The sequence below is a fragment of the Panthera pardus genome, unplaced genomic scaffold (genome assembly GCF_024362965.1).
Source record: "Panthera pardus isolate Hobbes unplaced genomic scaffold, ASM2436296v1 HiC_scaffold_8, whole genome shotgun sequence".
In the NCBI taxonomy this organism is placed as follows: Eukaryota; Metazoa; Chordata; class Mammalia; order Carnivora; family Felidae; genus Panthera; species Panthera pardus.
In genome coordinates this window covers 97,669,161-97,681,994 of record NW_026527013.1, presented here as the reverse complement: position 1 = coordinate 97,681,994, position 12,834 = coordinate 97,669,161, and the positions used below count along the sequence as shown (strand labels likewise).

General features: G+C 44.9%; 1 protein-coding gene across 1 annotated transcript; it reads right to left on the bottom strand.

Annotated features, from left to right (window-relative positions):
* Window positions 1-3,608: 3,608 nt before the first annotated feature.
* PEG10 (paternally expressed 10) lies at window positions 3,609-12,829 on the bottom strand. Its single transcript, XM_019443356.2, is given in 5 exon segments — window positions 3,609-3,756; window positions 3,758-4,890; window positions 4,893-5,634; window positions 5,636-6,101; window positions 12,534-12,829. Coding segments are annotated over 5 exon segments (2,385 nt in total). The 5' UTR covers window positions 12,539-12,829; the 3' UTR covers window positions 3,609-3,717.
* Window positions 12,830-12,834: the final 5 nt, after the last annotated feature.

Genomic DNA, 12,834 nt, shown 5'->3' with positions numbered 1-12,834 from the left:
TTCTAAATGATTTATCTAATCATCTTTGAACTTTTTCCCACTAGAGTTTTGTCCATGTCCAATCTGCCCTAAATAGGTTGATCTCTCTGCAGTTCCCTCTGAGTTTATTTGAAATCTTTAAGGGTAGCAATCATAGGGTAAAGGATCACAAGTAAGTACACATGTCCACTTATAGAGTTATCTAATACATAATATCATGCTAACTTTTAAACTAACCCCACCCACTTAAGATTACTTAATAGTCCCTCCCACCCTAAAATACTTATCATTATATATATCCCCTATTACTTAAATGATTACATAAAGAAATAAAAACAACGCAATTTCCACAGACCAATTCAATTGATCGTTTTCTACAATCCGAGACAACAAAGAACTTTCAACCCCACTAGATGTTCATTCTTTAGATAAACGGTTCCCACCCAGCTCTTCATCACAGCAGGTGATCCTTCATTTTTGTCCGGGTCTTTCCAGCAGTGTTCTCTGTTGCCAATCTTGGAACTGCATCTGATGTTCGATGTCTGTGGTGGATGACAACCACATCAATCCAGGAGCCCAAGAGGTACCTGCAAACTTAAAAACAAATCCAGACTGCACGATACAGATGTGCCCTCTTTATCCATTGTGCCACCTTGCATGATTGAATCAAACTAATTCTCTGTTTTCCAGCATCCAATACAAATACCTCATTGCTCAAACTAAATTGACCCTTCAGAAATGTATGTAAACTTCCTCCATCTCAATATCCTAGTGTGATGACCTTCACTAGTTCTCTCCAGGGTCACCCAACAATGGGAGCTCATATCTTCTTCTTCCTTGATTTCATGAACACTGAAAATTTGGGTCAAAAGTTAATCACGTTTGCCAATTTGTTTCAAAAAGGTCGACTACCGGCTTTGCTTAATAATGCTGATATGCTGATTTATTTATGTCCTTTATGCTTTATTTTGCTCCCTTTTTAACTCCCTTAGAGATTTAATTCCTTTGCTCTTTCCTTTCTAATGAATAAAGGCATTTTTGTGGGAAAAATGCCAAAAAAAAGTGTCCAATTAACATAATCAACAGCAACAAAATAAATTCAGTGAAAGGAAACTTATTAAATCCTGATACTATAGAATAAATTTGCAATTACTTATTCTTAACACCTACATTTATAGATAGTATAATAGAGAGTATATATAGCAATAAAGCATAGTACACACTGCCCAAAGTTTTCCACAAGCTTTACTAAACAGCCAAATGTGCGTCAGGGTCTTCATCCCCATCACCATGCTCTCCCTGACCACTGCTTTCGTTGGTCAACGTCTCCAGATGTTTGCTTGCGGTGATGGCAAATGTCCGTGTGCACATGCCACAGGGCTGCAGATAAATGACCTACTTCTAGGTCCTCTGCAGCTTGAAGATCAATTGACAACTGTAAGTTTGACACAAAACAACTTGAATCAAATGTATGGATGATGGATTGATCTGAGGTAAACTGAAGTGACGCTTCAAAATAGTCCAGAAGCACAAACGCACCATTTTAAAAGTAATTACTCTAATACACGTGGGTGACTGACAAGCTTTCTGATTCCACTGAAAGGGGGGGGGGGGGGGGGGAGGAAACGTTTTTGGAATTAACTAGCCAATTAGTTATCTTCTTTGGATTTGTAAATCTTTTTGTGTGACTTGTTAAAGGCCCAATTGATAAAATTGAACTTGTATATGTTAAAATAGAAGACTGAAGGTTAACGGGATAAACCACTATACAAATACTCCAGTTCTGAGGACTCTCATTCACAGTGTTGTAAGAGAAGTTCACAGTAAAATATTTTATACTATGTTAACTTATCCATTTTAATTAGTTTAACAGTAAGAATTGGATAGAACTTTGTAATTCAATGGAAATAACTTCTGAAAGCAGTCACCACTTTAAAACACTGTTAAAAGACACCACTAATCTACAGCTAAAACTTTTAAGTATTTAAACATGCAAGAATGGGGGGGGGACGATAATGAATGTATGAAAGATGATGTGGATGAAAAATGAAACTTCACCGTTGGACTCCTCTTCATGATAAGCAATTGGAAATATGTACCACACGGCCTACTGCTCAAACTGTGTTTTGGCAATTGGACGTTGTGTATTGAAACACATGCCCCTTGAAGCCTGCCTCTTTCTCCTCCGTGCATGGCAGCAAAATGGAGTCTCAGCAACCAGGCAGGAAAGATGACACGAATCCTGCAGCAGGGTTAATGGCAGTAGTAAAGAATTAAACAGAAAGAGAAAGGTTAGACAAACAGTTCAAGGTAGTAGCAATAGACCAGGCTAAAGAAGTCAGGCAGTCCCAGGTTAGCACAAAGCATCCAGGAGACTAGACGTCATCACCAGACTGAAGACAACACTTGTGTTGTCCGTTGCTTTGAGTCATTTGAGTTGCTTCGAGGCCTTTCATTCATTGGCAGCTTATTATCCTCTCCATCCCCTAGAGGGGACCGCTTTCCATTGTGTGAACTCTTGATCCTTTTAAAGTGGTTACCCATCAGGTCACTCTCTGGATTTAAAGCTCACAAAAGAAGTCCGTATCTTCAAGGCCATGTCCGGTGCCTCAATCCCTCTTCTTCAAAGATATCCCTCGCAGGCATAAGAGTGTGGGTCTGGGTGCTAAATTCGTGTCCCCTCTCTAAGCATCCTAATGCTATAGTCTAGTGAGGGGACTGCTGATGAAATGCCCAGATGCAAATGGAGGCAGACACATGGAGAGATGCTTCCAAGACTTCAGATGAGGCTCTTCCAGCCCGTTAACAACACCCGTGAAATTTCTTCTGATGGACAAGTTGGTAGCATTAACTCAGTCTCTTAAGAGGTGGGTATGGGTTAGGAATCCTTTTGATTTGCTGCTACTCATTAACCCTCGTGCGTGACCAAAACGTAATCACCAACAGTCTCTAATTACCGGGTTTAACACTTCATGGAAGCCATTACTGGCATGATGATGGTAAGGTGTTGTGAGAAAGCCAGAGTTCTTGGGTACATGTGGTTTGCACCAGGGTGTGAAGGCACACTCTAAACATGCCAGAGTCCCTTCTGAGAGAGCACTTCCTTCTGAGGCCTGAGGTGTTGCTGTTGCAGGGGGTTTGCCTGCTCCTGGGAGAACCAGTCTAGTTGCTGCTCCTTGAGAATTAACGGAACCATGAATGTGGAGTCTGAAGATGGTGAAGTTTCTAAGGGTGCAGCAAAAAGATCACGGAAGCCGTTTTACACTGCACCAACAATTCTGGCTTCCTTAATAAGGCGTCGGACCTCCAATGATGTAAAGAGGGTACCGAAACTGCAAGAAAAGTCATGTCCTCCTCCTCCTCCTCTGTATCTCCCCCTCCATAGAGAAATCAGCATTTCCTGTGTTTGTATCAGCTTCTCTGTAAATGTTAAAGGTGGAATCTGGCAGCCTATTAATTCAGATGGTGACAGAGATTTCAACGAATTTTCGTTATGTTGGCAGTTACGGTGGAAAACCGAGAGAGAATTTGTTGGTAAATGCTCTGTCGCTCTTTTGGTGCTTTTCAGGACGTGTGCCCGTCCAGGGTGGCCCTGACCTTTCCCTAGCCGTTTCAGAGAGGACCGTGCCTCAGGTTTGGCCTGAAGATGCAGTAGCCCAATTTGGCACACAGTCATTGGTTGAGAAGCTGAACAGGAGTAAATGTGAGGGCAGAGATCTCGAAGGACACGACAAGTGCTTACATGGTGCTGTAAGACGGCGGCGGCGGCGGAGGCGGGCGGCGGCGGCGGCGGCTGCGGCGGCGGATACTGGGGTACCGGAGGCTGGCGGTACCAATGCGGATTCCAGGTGATCATCACGGGGACATAGAGCGATCGCCCGTGTCCGTCTCGCCCCACTGGGTACCAGGCGAATCCTACCGGGTAGGTCGGGTACGTGGCATAGGTGGGGTACGTTTGGTATCCAGGTATCTGAGGTACGTATTCAGTATACGTCGCCAGGTGAGCCTGGTCATCCAAATTTGGAATAGAGAGTCGAGGATACTGATTCTGGATGGTGAAGTTGTTGGGAGCTCGGCAGTCGTAGGAAACTTGCAGTTTCCACCCCCTTTTCACCTGGAGAACTTGGGCTCCGTTGGGGGCGATCGTTGGGGTGATCAGCCCATCTTTCACGTTTCTGGCCACGAAATCTCGCAGAGCTGCCATTTCAGGCTCGGACAGTGAGTACACGTGTCCGCTGGGGATACTGTGTGCTCCAGGGATCATCTCTATGGTCGGGTCAGCCAGACGGTGATCTGGGTAGACGTTTTCATCCACCGGAGTGTACACGTTCTGGACGTAGTAGTACCTCACTGGTTGGTAAACTCTGTATCCATCCACCGGGTAGTAGAAGGACGGCTGCGCTGGTGGGGGGAGCGACGGTGGTATCGGAGAGTACATCCGGCAGTGGTATCGGCAATATTCAGAATCAAAGACGATAGATCGGGTGCTCCATGTGATGTTGGGGTCGTGTGTGCTCAGCCAGCGCACCCCGAGGACAACGGGGAAGAACGGAGACTGAGTCACGTCGAATGACAGCACCTCGCGGTGATCTCCCAGGTCAACGATCAGGTCATGTGTTTCGTGGACAACGGGGCCCGATGCTATGGGACGTCCGTCAATTGCTTCCACAAGTATCGGCCAGTCCTTGACTCTCAGAGGAATCCCATTTTGGGCAACGTACTCGTGATCGATGAAGTTGCCAGAAGCACCAGAATCGATCATGGCTCGGACGAACAGGGTGTGTCTGCCCGGGAGATGAATCTGGAGCATCACTTGCAAGTGTGGAGATGAAGCATCATCTTGTGGGGACCTTATTAATTCTGGCCCGGTCGCTGAAGGTCCCTCTACAGCGGGGCCGGGGAGTTTCCCGCCGGCGAAGCCTTTGAGGCCTTGGCAGGACAGTTGTCGGCGTAGTGACCTCCATTCCCACAGTAGAGGCAAAGGTTCAGCTTTCTGCGTCGTTCCTTTTCTTCCTGGGTCAGGCGCATGCGGGCACCTCCCACAGGCTCGGTGGGATCTACCTGGTGGTGGCTGGTGATGTGCGGCAGAACGAGCGCGCGCGGCGGGGAGCGAGGCTTGCGCGCCGCGGCTGCTCTGGCCAGCCTCCTCTCGATGTGGATGCACTGGCCTATCAGTGCGGACAGCGACTTGGCCACTTCAAGGCGCGACAGCTCCGCCTGGATGTGGTCGCTGAGGCCCTCGTGGTACTGGTCAATCAGGGCGGGCTCATTCCAATCCAGGTCCTGGGCAATCATCTGGAAGGCGTTGGAATAGTCGATGACTGACCCCATGCCTTGGCGCAGACGTCTGATCTTGCGTTTGGCAGCCTCCCGCCTCTGAGGGTCTTCAAAGACGTGCTTCATCTCGGTCATGAAGGCTGGGTAGTTGTGCATCAGGTAGTGGGATCGCTCCAGCTTCGCGGAGGCCCAGCGGGCGGCACGGCCGGTCATCATGCTGGTCACGAAGCAGACGCGGACGCGATCGACTGAGAAATCTCGGGTGCTCTTTTCCATGAAGAGCTGGCACTGGGCCATGAAAGGAACCAGCATGTCTGGGTTGCCGTCAAACTTCTCGGGAAGGTCATCTGGGCACTCTTCCTCTATGGGAGTGGGCGGGGGCAGCGGCCGCCGCAGCACCTCGGAGCTCGAGGTCATCCTCCTCATCCTGAGGGGCGGGCTCCACTTGCTCACGGAGGGAGGTGTTCTCCTCCGTGAGTTTCTGCACCTGGTTCTGCAGGTTGTTGTTCTCCTCTGACTGCTTCATGACCTTCTCTCTGAGGTTGTTGATCTCTTCAGAGAGATCGTCCCGCCTTCGTTCGGCCAGGTTGGGGATGTACTGGCCTCTTTGGCCGCTGCGCGAGGAGGAAGAAGAAGAAGAAGAGGAGGAGGAGCAGGAGGAAGAGGAGGAGGAAGGGCCGTTGGGGGGAGGAGGAGGAGGAGGAGGTGGGCAGTCGGGCCCCAGGGTGAGAGTTGGAGTGGGAGGGGACCTCCCAGGTGCAGCTTCGCTCCTGTGGGGATGGAGGCCTGGGTCCTGGCCTCCTCTTCCACCCTTTCTTCTTTTTGTTTTCAAAAGCTTTTTGTTTCTGTAAAGGAAGACAAAAGCATAAATTTAACATGTACATTCAAAGCAACACATTACAAAAAAGAATTTAGCATTTAGAGAGTCCACCAAAATACTTTAAATACATGAGTACTTAAAGTATGCACCAAAATACTTTAAATACATGAGTATTTAAAGTATGAACCAAAATACTTTAAATACATGAGTATTTAAAGTATCCACCAAAAATACTTTAAATACATGAGTATTTAAAGTATCTCTTTGCCCTACTTGTTTACATCAGTAATTAATAAAGAAATGCAAACCTTGAAAAGGGGAGAAAGAAATTAATCAATTAAACAAAGCATAACAAAAAGCACCCCATTTTTTAAAAATCCAAATGACCTTTTCCTCCTCAAATGTCACCTGTTCATTATGACTCAACAACACATAACTATATCAACAGCAAGCTTCCCTTCACCAACTAGAAAAGAACACTGAGACATTGTAAACAAACAACTCTGTATCAAGAGAGCACAGCAAAAACCTCTCAAGTCAAAGACCCAGTCAGAATAAAACCACAAAGTAAAGCCAAAATGATTAACTGTTATTAGACAAGTTACCTGAAACACAGCTAATATTCCAGCTAATAGGGAACCAAAAAAAAAAAAAAAAAAAAAAAAAAGGTGGGGGCTTAAAATCACAATGCCTATATTCATCAACTCTGGGGGAAGGGGGCACTTTGGCCAACTGTCATGTGGTCTACCTCCATGCAGAAGGTAAATGATTATCAAAACAAACAACAACTGCCACAAAACCCACAAGATTATCTAAATTACTTTTCTGACCACAATTTGACTTCCCAAAGAGAATTCCCTGTGGGACAGAAGTGGCACTGAGCAGCAACATGTGTATATCAGTTTCCCTCCTTATTATACGATCAATCAGCAAATATTAATTGATGCCTCTTAGGAGGAGCTGAGCTATCAAATTGGACACTCAAAAACTTACAGTATAGATTTAATTAAACAATGCAGGTAAGGCACAGGGTGAATATTTAATAACTGTTAGTTATTACATTATTAATAGTTATTAAAGTTATTAATAAGTTATTGATAGTTATTCATAAAGTTATTAATAAGAAAATAGAAATGTAACATTCTGTTTAAAGAGGCTAAGATTAAAATAGGGAGGGGCTGCAACTATAGCAACCTAGGCATACATTTTCCACCTAAATTTTTAAATTATTTTTGTATATACCGTAGGTTGAACAAATCCAGGACCTCATTTGACTTCCAGGTCACCAGTTTGCAATTTCTTGTTTTTAAACAAAATTTGTCAGCACAGTCCCACCAAACAAAAAGTTTGTAATTTAGAGCAGGATAGGGCTGCACTCCTAGGTGGTGAGTGGATATATGGCGCATGGGGGGGTTGGGGGATTAAAGGTTCCTAATTATGGGTATGGGGACAATAAATCACACCTAAAATAAATGATCCAACAGTGCCTATGTACTTCCTAAAAATAGGGCTAAGTGCATTTAGAGTAATTTTTTTAATAACTTTACAATGAGCATTAAATTCTCATATTTGGAAAACTTTAGAAAAGTGCTCAAAAGTTTAAAAATATAATATACAAAGCAGGCAGACTGCCTATTCACTACAATTTTAACTTGGCAGTCTTGGCCACCTTTTCCTCTCTGACTCATCAAGGCAAAATGGACACTAAATTAATTATATTATTTACAACCCACAAAGATAAACATGTGTTATTCAAAGAAGTTAGGTGAAAAATAGCTAACATTTCAATCAATAGGGCATAAGAAAAAAAAACAACGTGATAATCAAAAATGATGGCTGTACACTTCAGCCTTGACCCTGGGTGTAGAGAAATACCCTTTCCTTCCTCTTCCTTAAGACCCCTCATAATCCTTTAGGCCCCTCCCCTACCCTCCCCCTCCCTACTCCAAGGAGTGGCTATACAGCAAGCAGAATCTCCCTCCAAGCCCCCAAGCAGAATCTTTAAGGGACAGAATTACTGTGCCATTTTAATAGTTTTAATTGACATTTAAGATTAAATATTCTAAATAGTCTAAAAATGCAGAAAAACTAGAAGATGCAATACATCATAACCTGTGACACTGTTTCATTTCCAACTCCTTGGAGATAACTGTATTGGTGACACTCAGAATATAAGGTTACAAAATAGTGGACTTTTTATTTACAAAATTAAGAGTTTTAATGTCCCATTAAACAACAACTAATAAGCACAAGTCAGGTGACTCAGGTGCCACTTCTGTCATCCAGACAATACTTTCAAAATTCTGGAAAGGCATTCAGAGCATGGCCTGGCGCTGCCTGACCCAGGTCAGGAAGGTTAACAACCTACATGTCAATCACAGTCACTGAGATGAGTTTTATTGAGGCCCAGATCTGATGGGTTTTAATATCTGCAAAATACAATAATAGGACAGATATAACAACATGTTCAGAAATCAGCAATCATTGTATTGTTTGGGGAATCAGAAGATCAATAATAAGCGTTTAAAATTCAAATGCTTTTAGTATACAGGAAGGTACCATAAAAGTGAAAAGGACCTGAAGTTAAGACAGTAAGGAGGAGGCTGTGACTGTAATTTGGGGACGCATGCCCCCCCTCCCCAAAGACATTCAATTCTTTAAAAAAAATTGTATTCCAGTGCTGGTCAAACAAATTAAGGGTCTTATTTGGCCTGCAAGGTCACCAGTTTGAGACCCCTGACCTTTACCAAGATCAGGTTTCAGGTGCCCACCTCTGGGGTTTTAAATTTTGGGGTGGGGTTCTAAATCCTAAAGGAGATGACTGTCCAGAGAAGAGCGGTTTCAACTTTAAAAGTGATAGGATAGTGGGCAGGCAGGTTAACATTTGTGTAAATAAAGTTTTAAAATATTTAAACAGTAACTAGAGCACCAGTTAACATAGAAACAGGAGCATTATGACTTGATTTGAATTACAGAACTATGGCTCTTTAAACCCCCCTTATGAGGGGCTGTACTGGGGAGGTGCAGTCAGGTTTTAGGAAAACCTGAAAGGATACATAGCATAGAGCCGAGCCACATGGGACAGATGTCACCTTTACATATGAAAAAGAATTCATTGCTAGTCTATATAGGAATTAAATACATTTAATTCATCTCTGACTATTCAGGATGACTTCTAAAAACCTCCGTTCCCCAAACATATCAAAGAGTAATAGTGGTCCAAAACTGTCACACATTAAACATCTCATTAGGAAATGACACTTCATTAAGCAACTCTTAATTGCTTTACATTTTCAAAAGTCCCAATTTCTTTTTTAGTACTCTGTGTACTATTTGTGAAATGCAAATTATATTAATATGCACATTTTGACCATTGTTTTGAACTTTAAAAAAATGCAGACACAGAATTTCCTAAGAGGAGTGGGGGGGGGGGGGAGGGTCAGGGTAGCAAGGTGGGCATGGGGACTTACTGAAAGCTGTAATTATAAGTATGTATAAAAGTATCAAGATAAATGAGGTTTTAAAATTTCTTCATTTAGTTAGAAACATAAACATGGTACATATGACTAAAAGTAAGGCATAAATTGGTTTAATAAAAAAGTTTAGCAATGCCAGCTAAAATGTTCAACTATGTTCAAAATGTTTTTACATTATACAAATTTTAAATGAAAATTATGTACCACCAGTAAGTAATCCACTCACCCCAAATTTAAATATTTAAATAATTAGTTTTTGCTTTTTATTTTAAAAAAGCTAATTCTTCTGAATATTTTAAATTAAAATAGTGTTTTTTAATTATAATTACAGCTTGCATTATTGGAGTTTAAAGTGTATATATATATATATATATATATATATATATATATATATATACATACACGCTTTTTTTTTTAAAGATCCTATTAAGTGTGAGAAATAAGGCTAGCAATGCCTTGGACAATCCAGCACAGCAAAGCACCACAGAAAAAAAACCAGAAAACACCTGCAGACACCAAAGAAGGCACTGAATAAACCAATTTACTCTGGTCATTTAACACATATTTAATGAATGCCTACCATGTGCCAGGCACAATTAATAAATATGCAGGCAAGTTAGCCAGGGCTAATACCCTAGGGTTCCAAGAAAAAAAAAACCTAGCTGCACAGGCATACACATAAACACCTCATCCTTGCTCCAAGGCCAACAATGCCAATAAGCCACTAAACTCCTAGGAAACACAGTTCAAATTGTTCCTTATTTTGTATCCACCAAAGAATCCTATTCCAGTAAGCCACCATAAATGCCCATTAGTGTCTCAAAAAAAAACCTTAAAAGTATTTAAAACAACTTATTTCTCATTTATAGTAAAAATATTTAGCTGGATTGCCCTTAGAGGCACCAGCCATGTATGCTCAGAAGCACCTTTCATAACCCACTGTCAAGTTTAAATTGTGGATTATGTTATTTAATATATGCAAAGCACTTGTAAAAAGTGCTTGTAAATTCCAGGTATAATTATCATTGTTGCTAATTGTTCTTGTTTATTGTTCTTATATTTATTAGACACTGCTGGATAAAAAGCAAAACCGGCGCCACAGAAACCGCAGAAGGGAGGGGCTGTGCAGCCAGGCTCAGGCAGAGAAGGCAGTGCGCAGGCGCAGAGGAGGTGGGCCTGATGGGAGGGGCTGGGGGCTCACACTGCGCAGGCGCAGGCGGGTTCCGGGGAGGCGGGGCCGTAGGCCAACTCAGAAGAGGCTGGCTCAGGGAGGGGCCAAGCTTTGGAGAGGCGGGGTTTGAGCAAGCCACCTCAGAGGAGGCGGGCCTAGGGAGGGAGGTTTCAGGGGGGTGCCACCTCAGAGGAGGTGGGCTCACAGGGGGAGGTGGGGTCTGGGGGGAGCCACCTCAGAGGAGAAGGGCTCAGGGAGAGGCGGGGCCTGGGGGTGTGGCCTCAGGGGAGGGCTCAGGGAGAGGCGGGGCCTGGGGAAGAGGCCTCAAAGGAGGCGGGCTCACGGGGAGGCAGGGCCTGGGGACAGGCCTCAGAGGAGGCGGGCTCAAGGAGAGGCGGGGTCTGGGGGGGAGACACCCAGAGGAGGGGGCTAGGGAGGGGCGGGGTTGGGGAGAAATGGTCTAGAAGGCGCGCTCTAGGAAGGCGCGCTGCAGAGGAGGCGCGCGCTGAGTAGGCGCTGGGAGGCGCTAAGCCCGCTCTGAGCAGATACTGCAGAGAAGGCGCGCTAGAATGGGCGGGGCAGGTCTGAGACTGGCTGTTTGCCTCTCCCACGATCCCCCCCTCCCAAAACCCCTCCCACCAGCCTCCAACAGCCAGATTCATTTCATGCAACAAGAGCAATCATCCCCAGATCCAACCCCCCCCCCCCCCCGCCCATACTAAGCAAACCAACAGTTTCCACAAACTGTTGCTGGACGCCCATTCGCGCCACCACTACAACTACACTGCCACTTCAATCAAGCGCAACTAGGCAAGGCAGCTCGCTCTGCCACCACCAAAAGATTCCCTTTTACACTCAAGTCAGCGCCCCTCCACTCCACTGCTATAGCAGGAATGGTGTGGGCAGAATGTTAAACACTAATTTTTGCCCGGGGCTCCATTTTGTGTAACAGCACCATCATGCAGACAACCGTCCTGCAGAAAAACATAGTGGGAGCCATTCCAAAAGGTGTGTTAGAGACAAAGGGTGGGGTCCCCCTCTAAGAAGACGGAGTAATCTTACTCTACAGCTCTTGTCCCTTTATAGCAGGTTTCTTTATAGCATAAAACAGTGCAGCTTGTATATCTCTGCAGCTGTTATTACTTTGTAGCGCATTTTAGGTGTAAATTCTCTGCAGCTCATGTACCTCTGCAGTTCCTGTGCCTTGTAACACAATGAAGCGCTGTTGTAGTGCTAATGGTATCATTTTTGTAGCGCTAATCTTCTGCAGCTCAGATTTTGTAGCGCATTTAAAGCGCAAATCAATCATCAGTCTGTAGCTCATATATTGCTGCAGTCCATAATGGTTTGTAAGCGCATTGAAGCGTCCATCCATCTATAGCGCATCTGACGCGCTTATCAGTTTGTAGCGCATTGAAGCACCCATCAGCTAGTAGCGCATTTGAAGCGCCAGTCTACAGTGCATTTGAAGCGCTTATCAGTTTATAGCGCATTGAAGCGCCAATTAGTTTGTAGCGCCTATCACTATGTAGCGCATTTGAAGAACAAATTGCAAATTGGTCTGTAGCTCTTATCCGTCTGCAGCTCATGTCTGTCCGCAGCTCATGTCTGTCTACAGCTCTTATCTGGACTTGGGTCCTGGAAATCAAAGCCCTGAAGGCTTGGTTTCTCTCTCCACTCTGTTTTGGGGTACAGCCAGTGAAGGCGTGACAAGATTTTCGTGGAGACACTTAGGGGCACTACTCTATCTCCCGCAGCTCCCGAAAAGGACAGGGAATGAATGTGATCTTAAAAAAAGAAACATCCTCACCGCATACTCACCACGCGAGGACTCCTCTGCGAAGACAGGAGGACGGGGTCCCACACCTGTGCCAGGCGTGGGTTCCGCTGGGTGCTCCGCAGCCCGGAGTGGCCCCGGACGCGAGCCCGCTCAGCGGACCTTTCGCAAGGCTCGGTGGACCCTCTTCGCTGTTCTCCCCAGGTCGTAGTCAGGTTTCTTCGACACACACCAACCGAAGTTGAAGCGCGTGTACCGGGAGCGCCGACCGGGAGCCTTATATAGGCTGAACAGAGGAGGGGGGCGCCAAATCCCAGCGTGCTCCGCGGGTTAG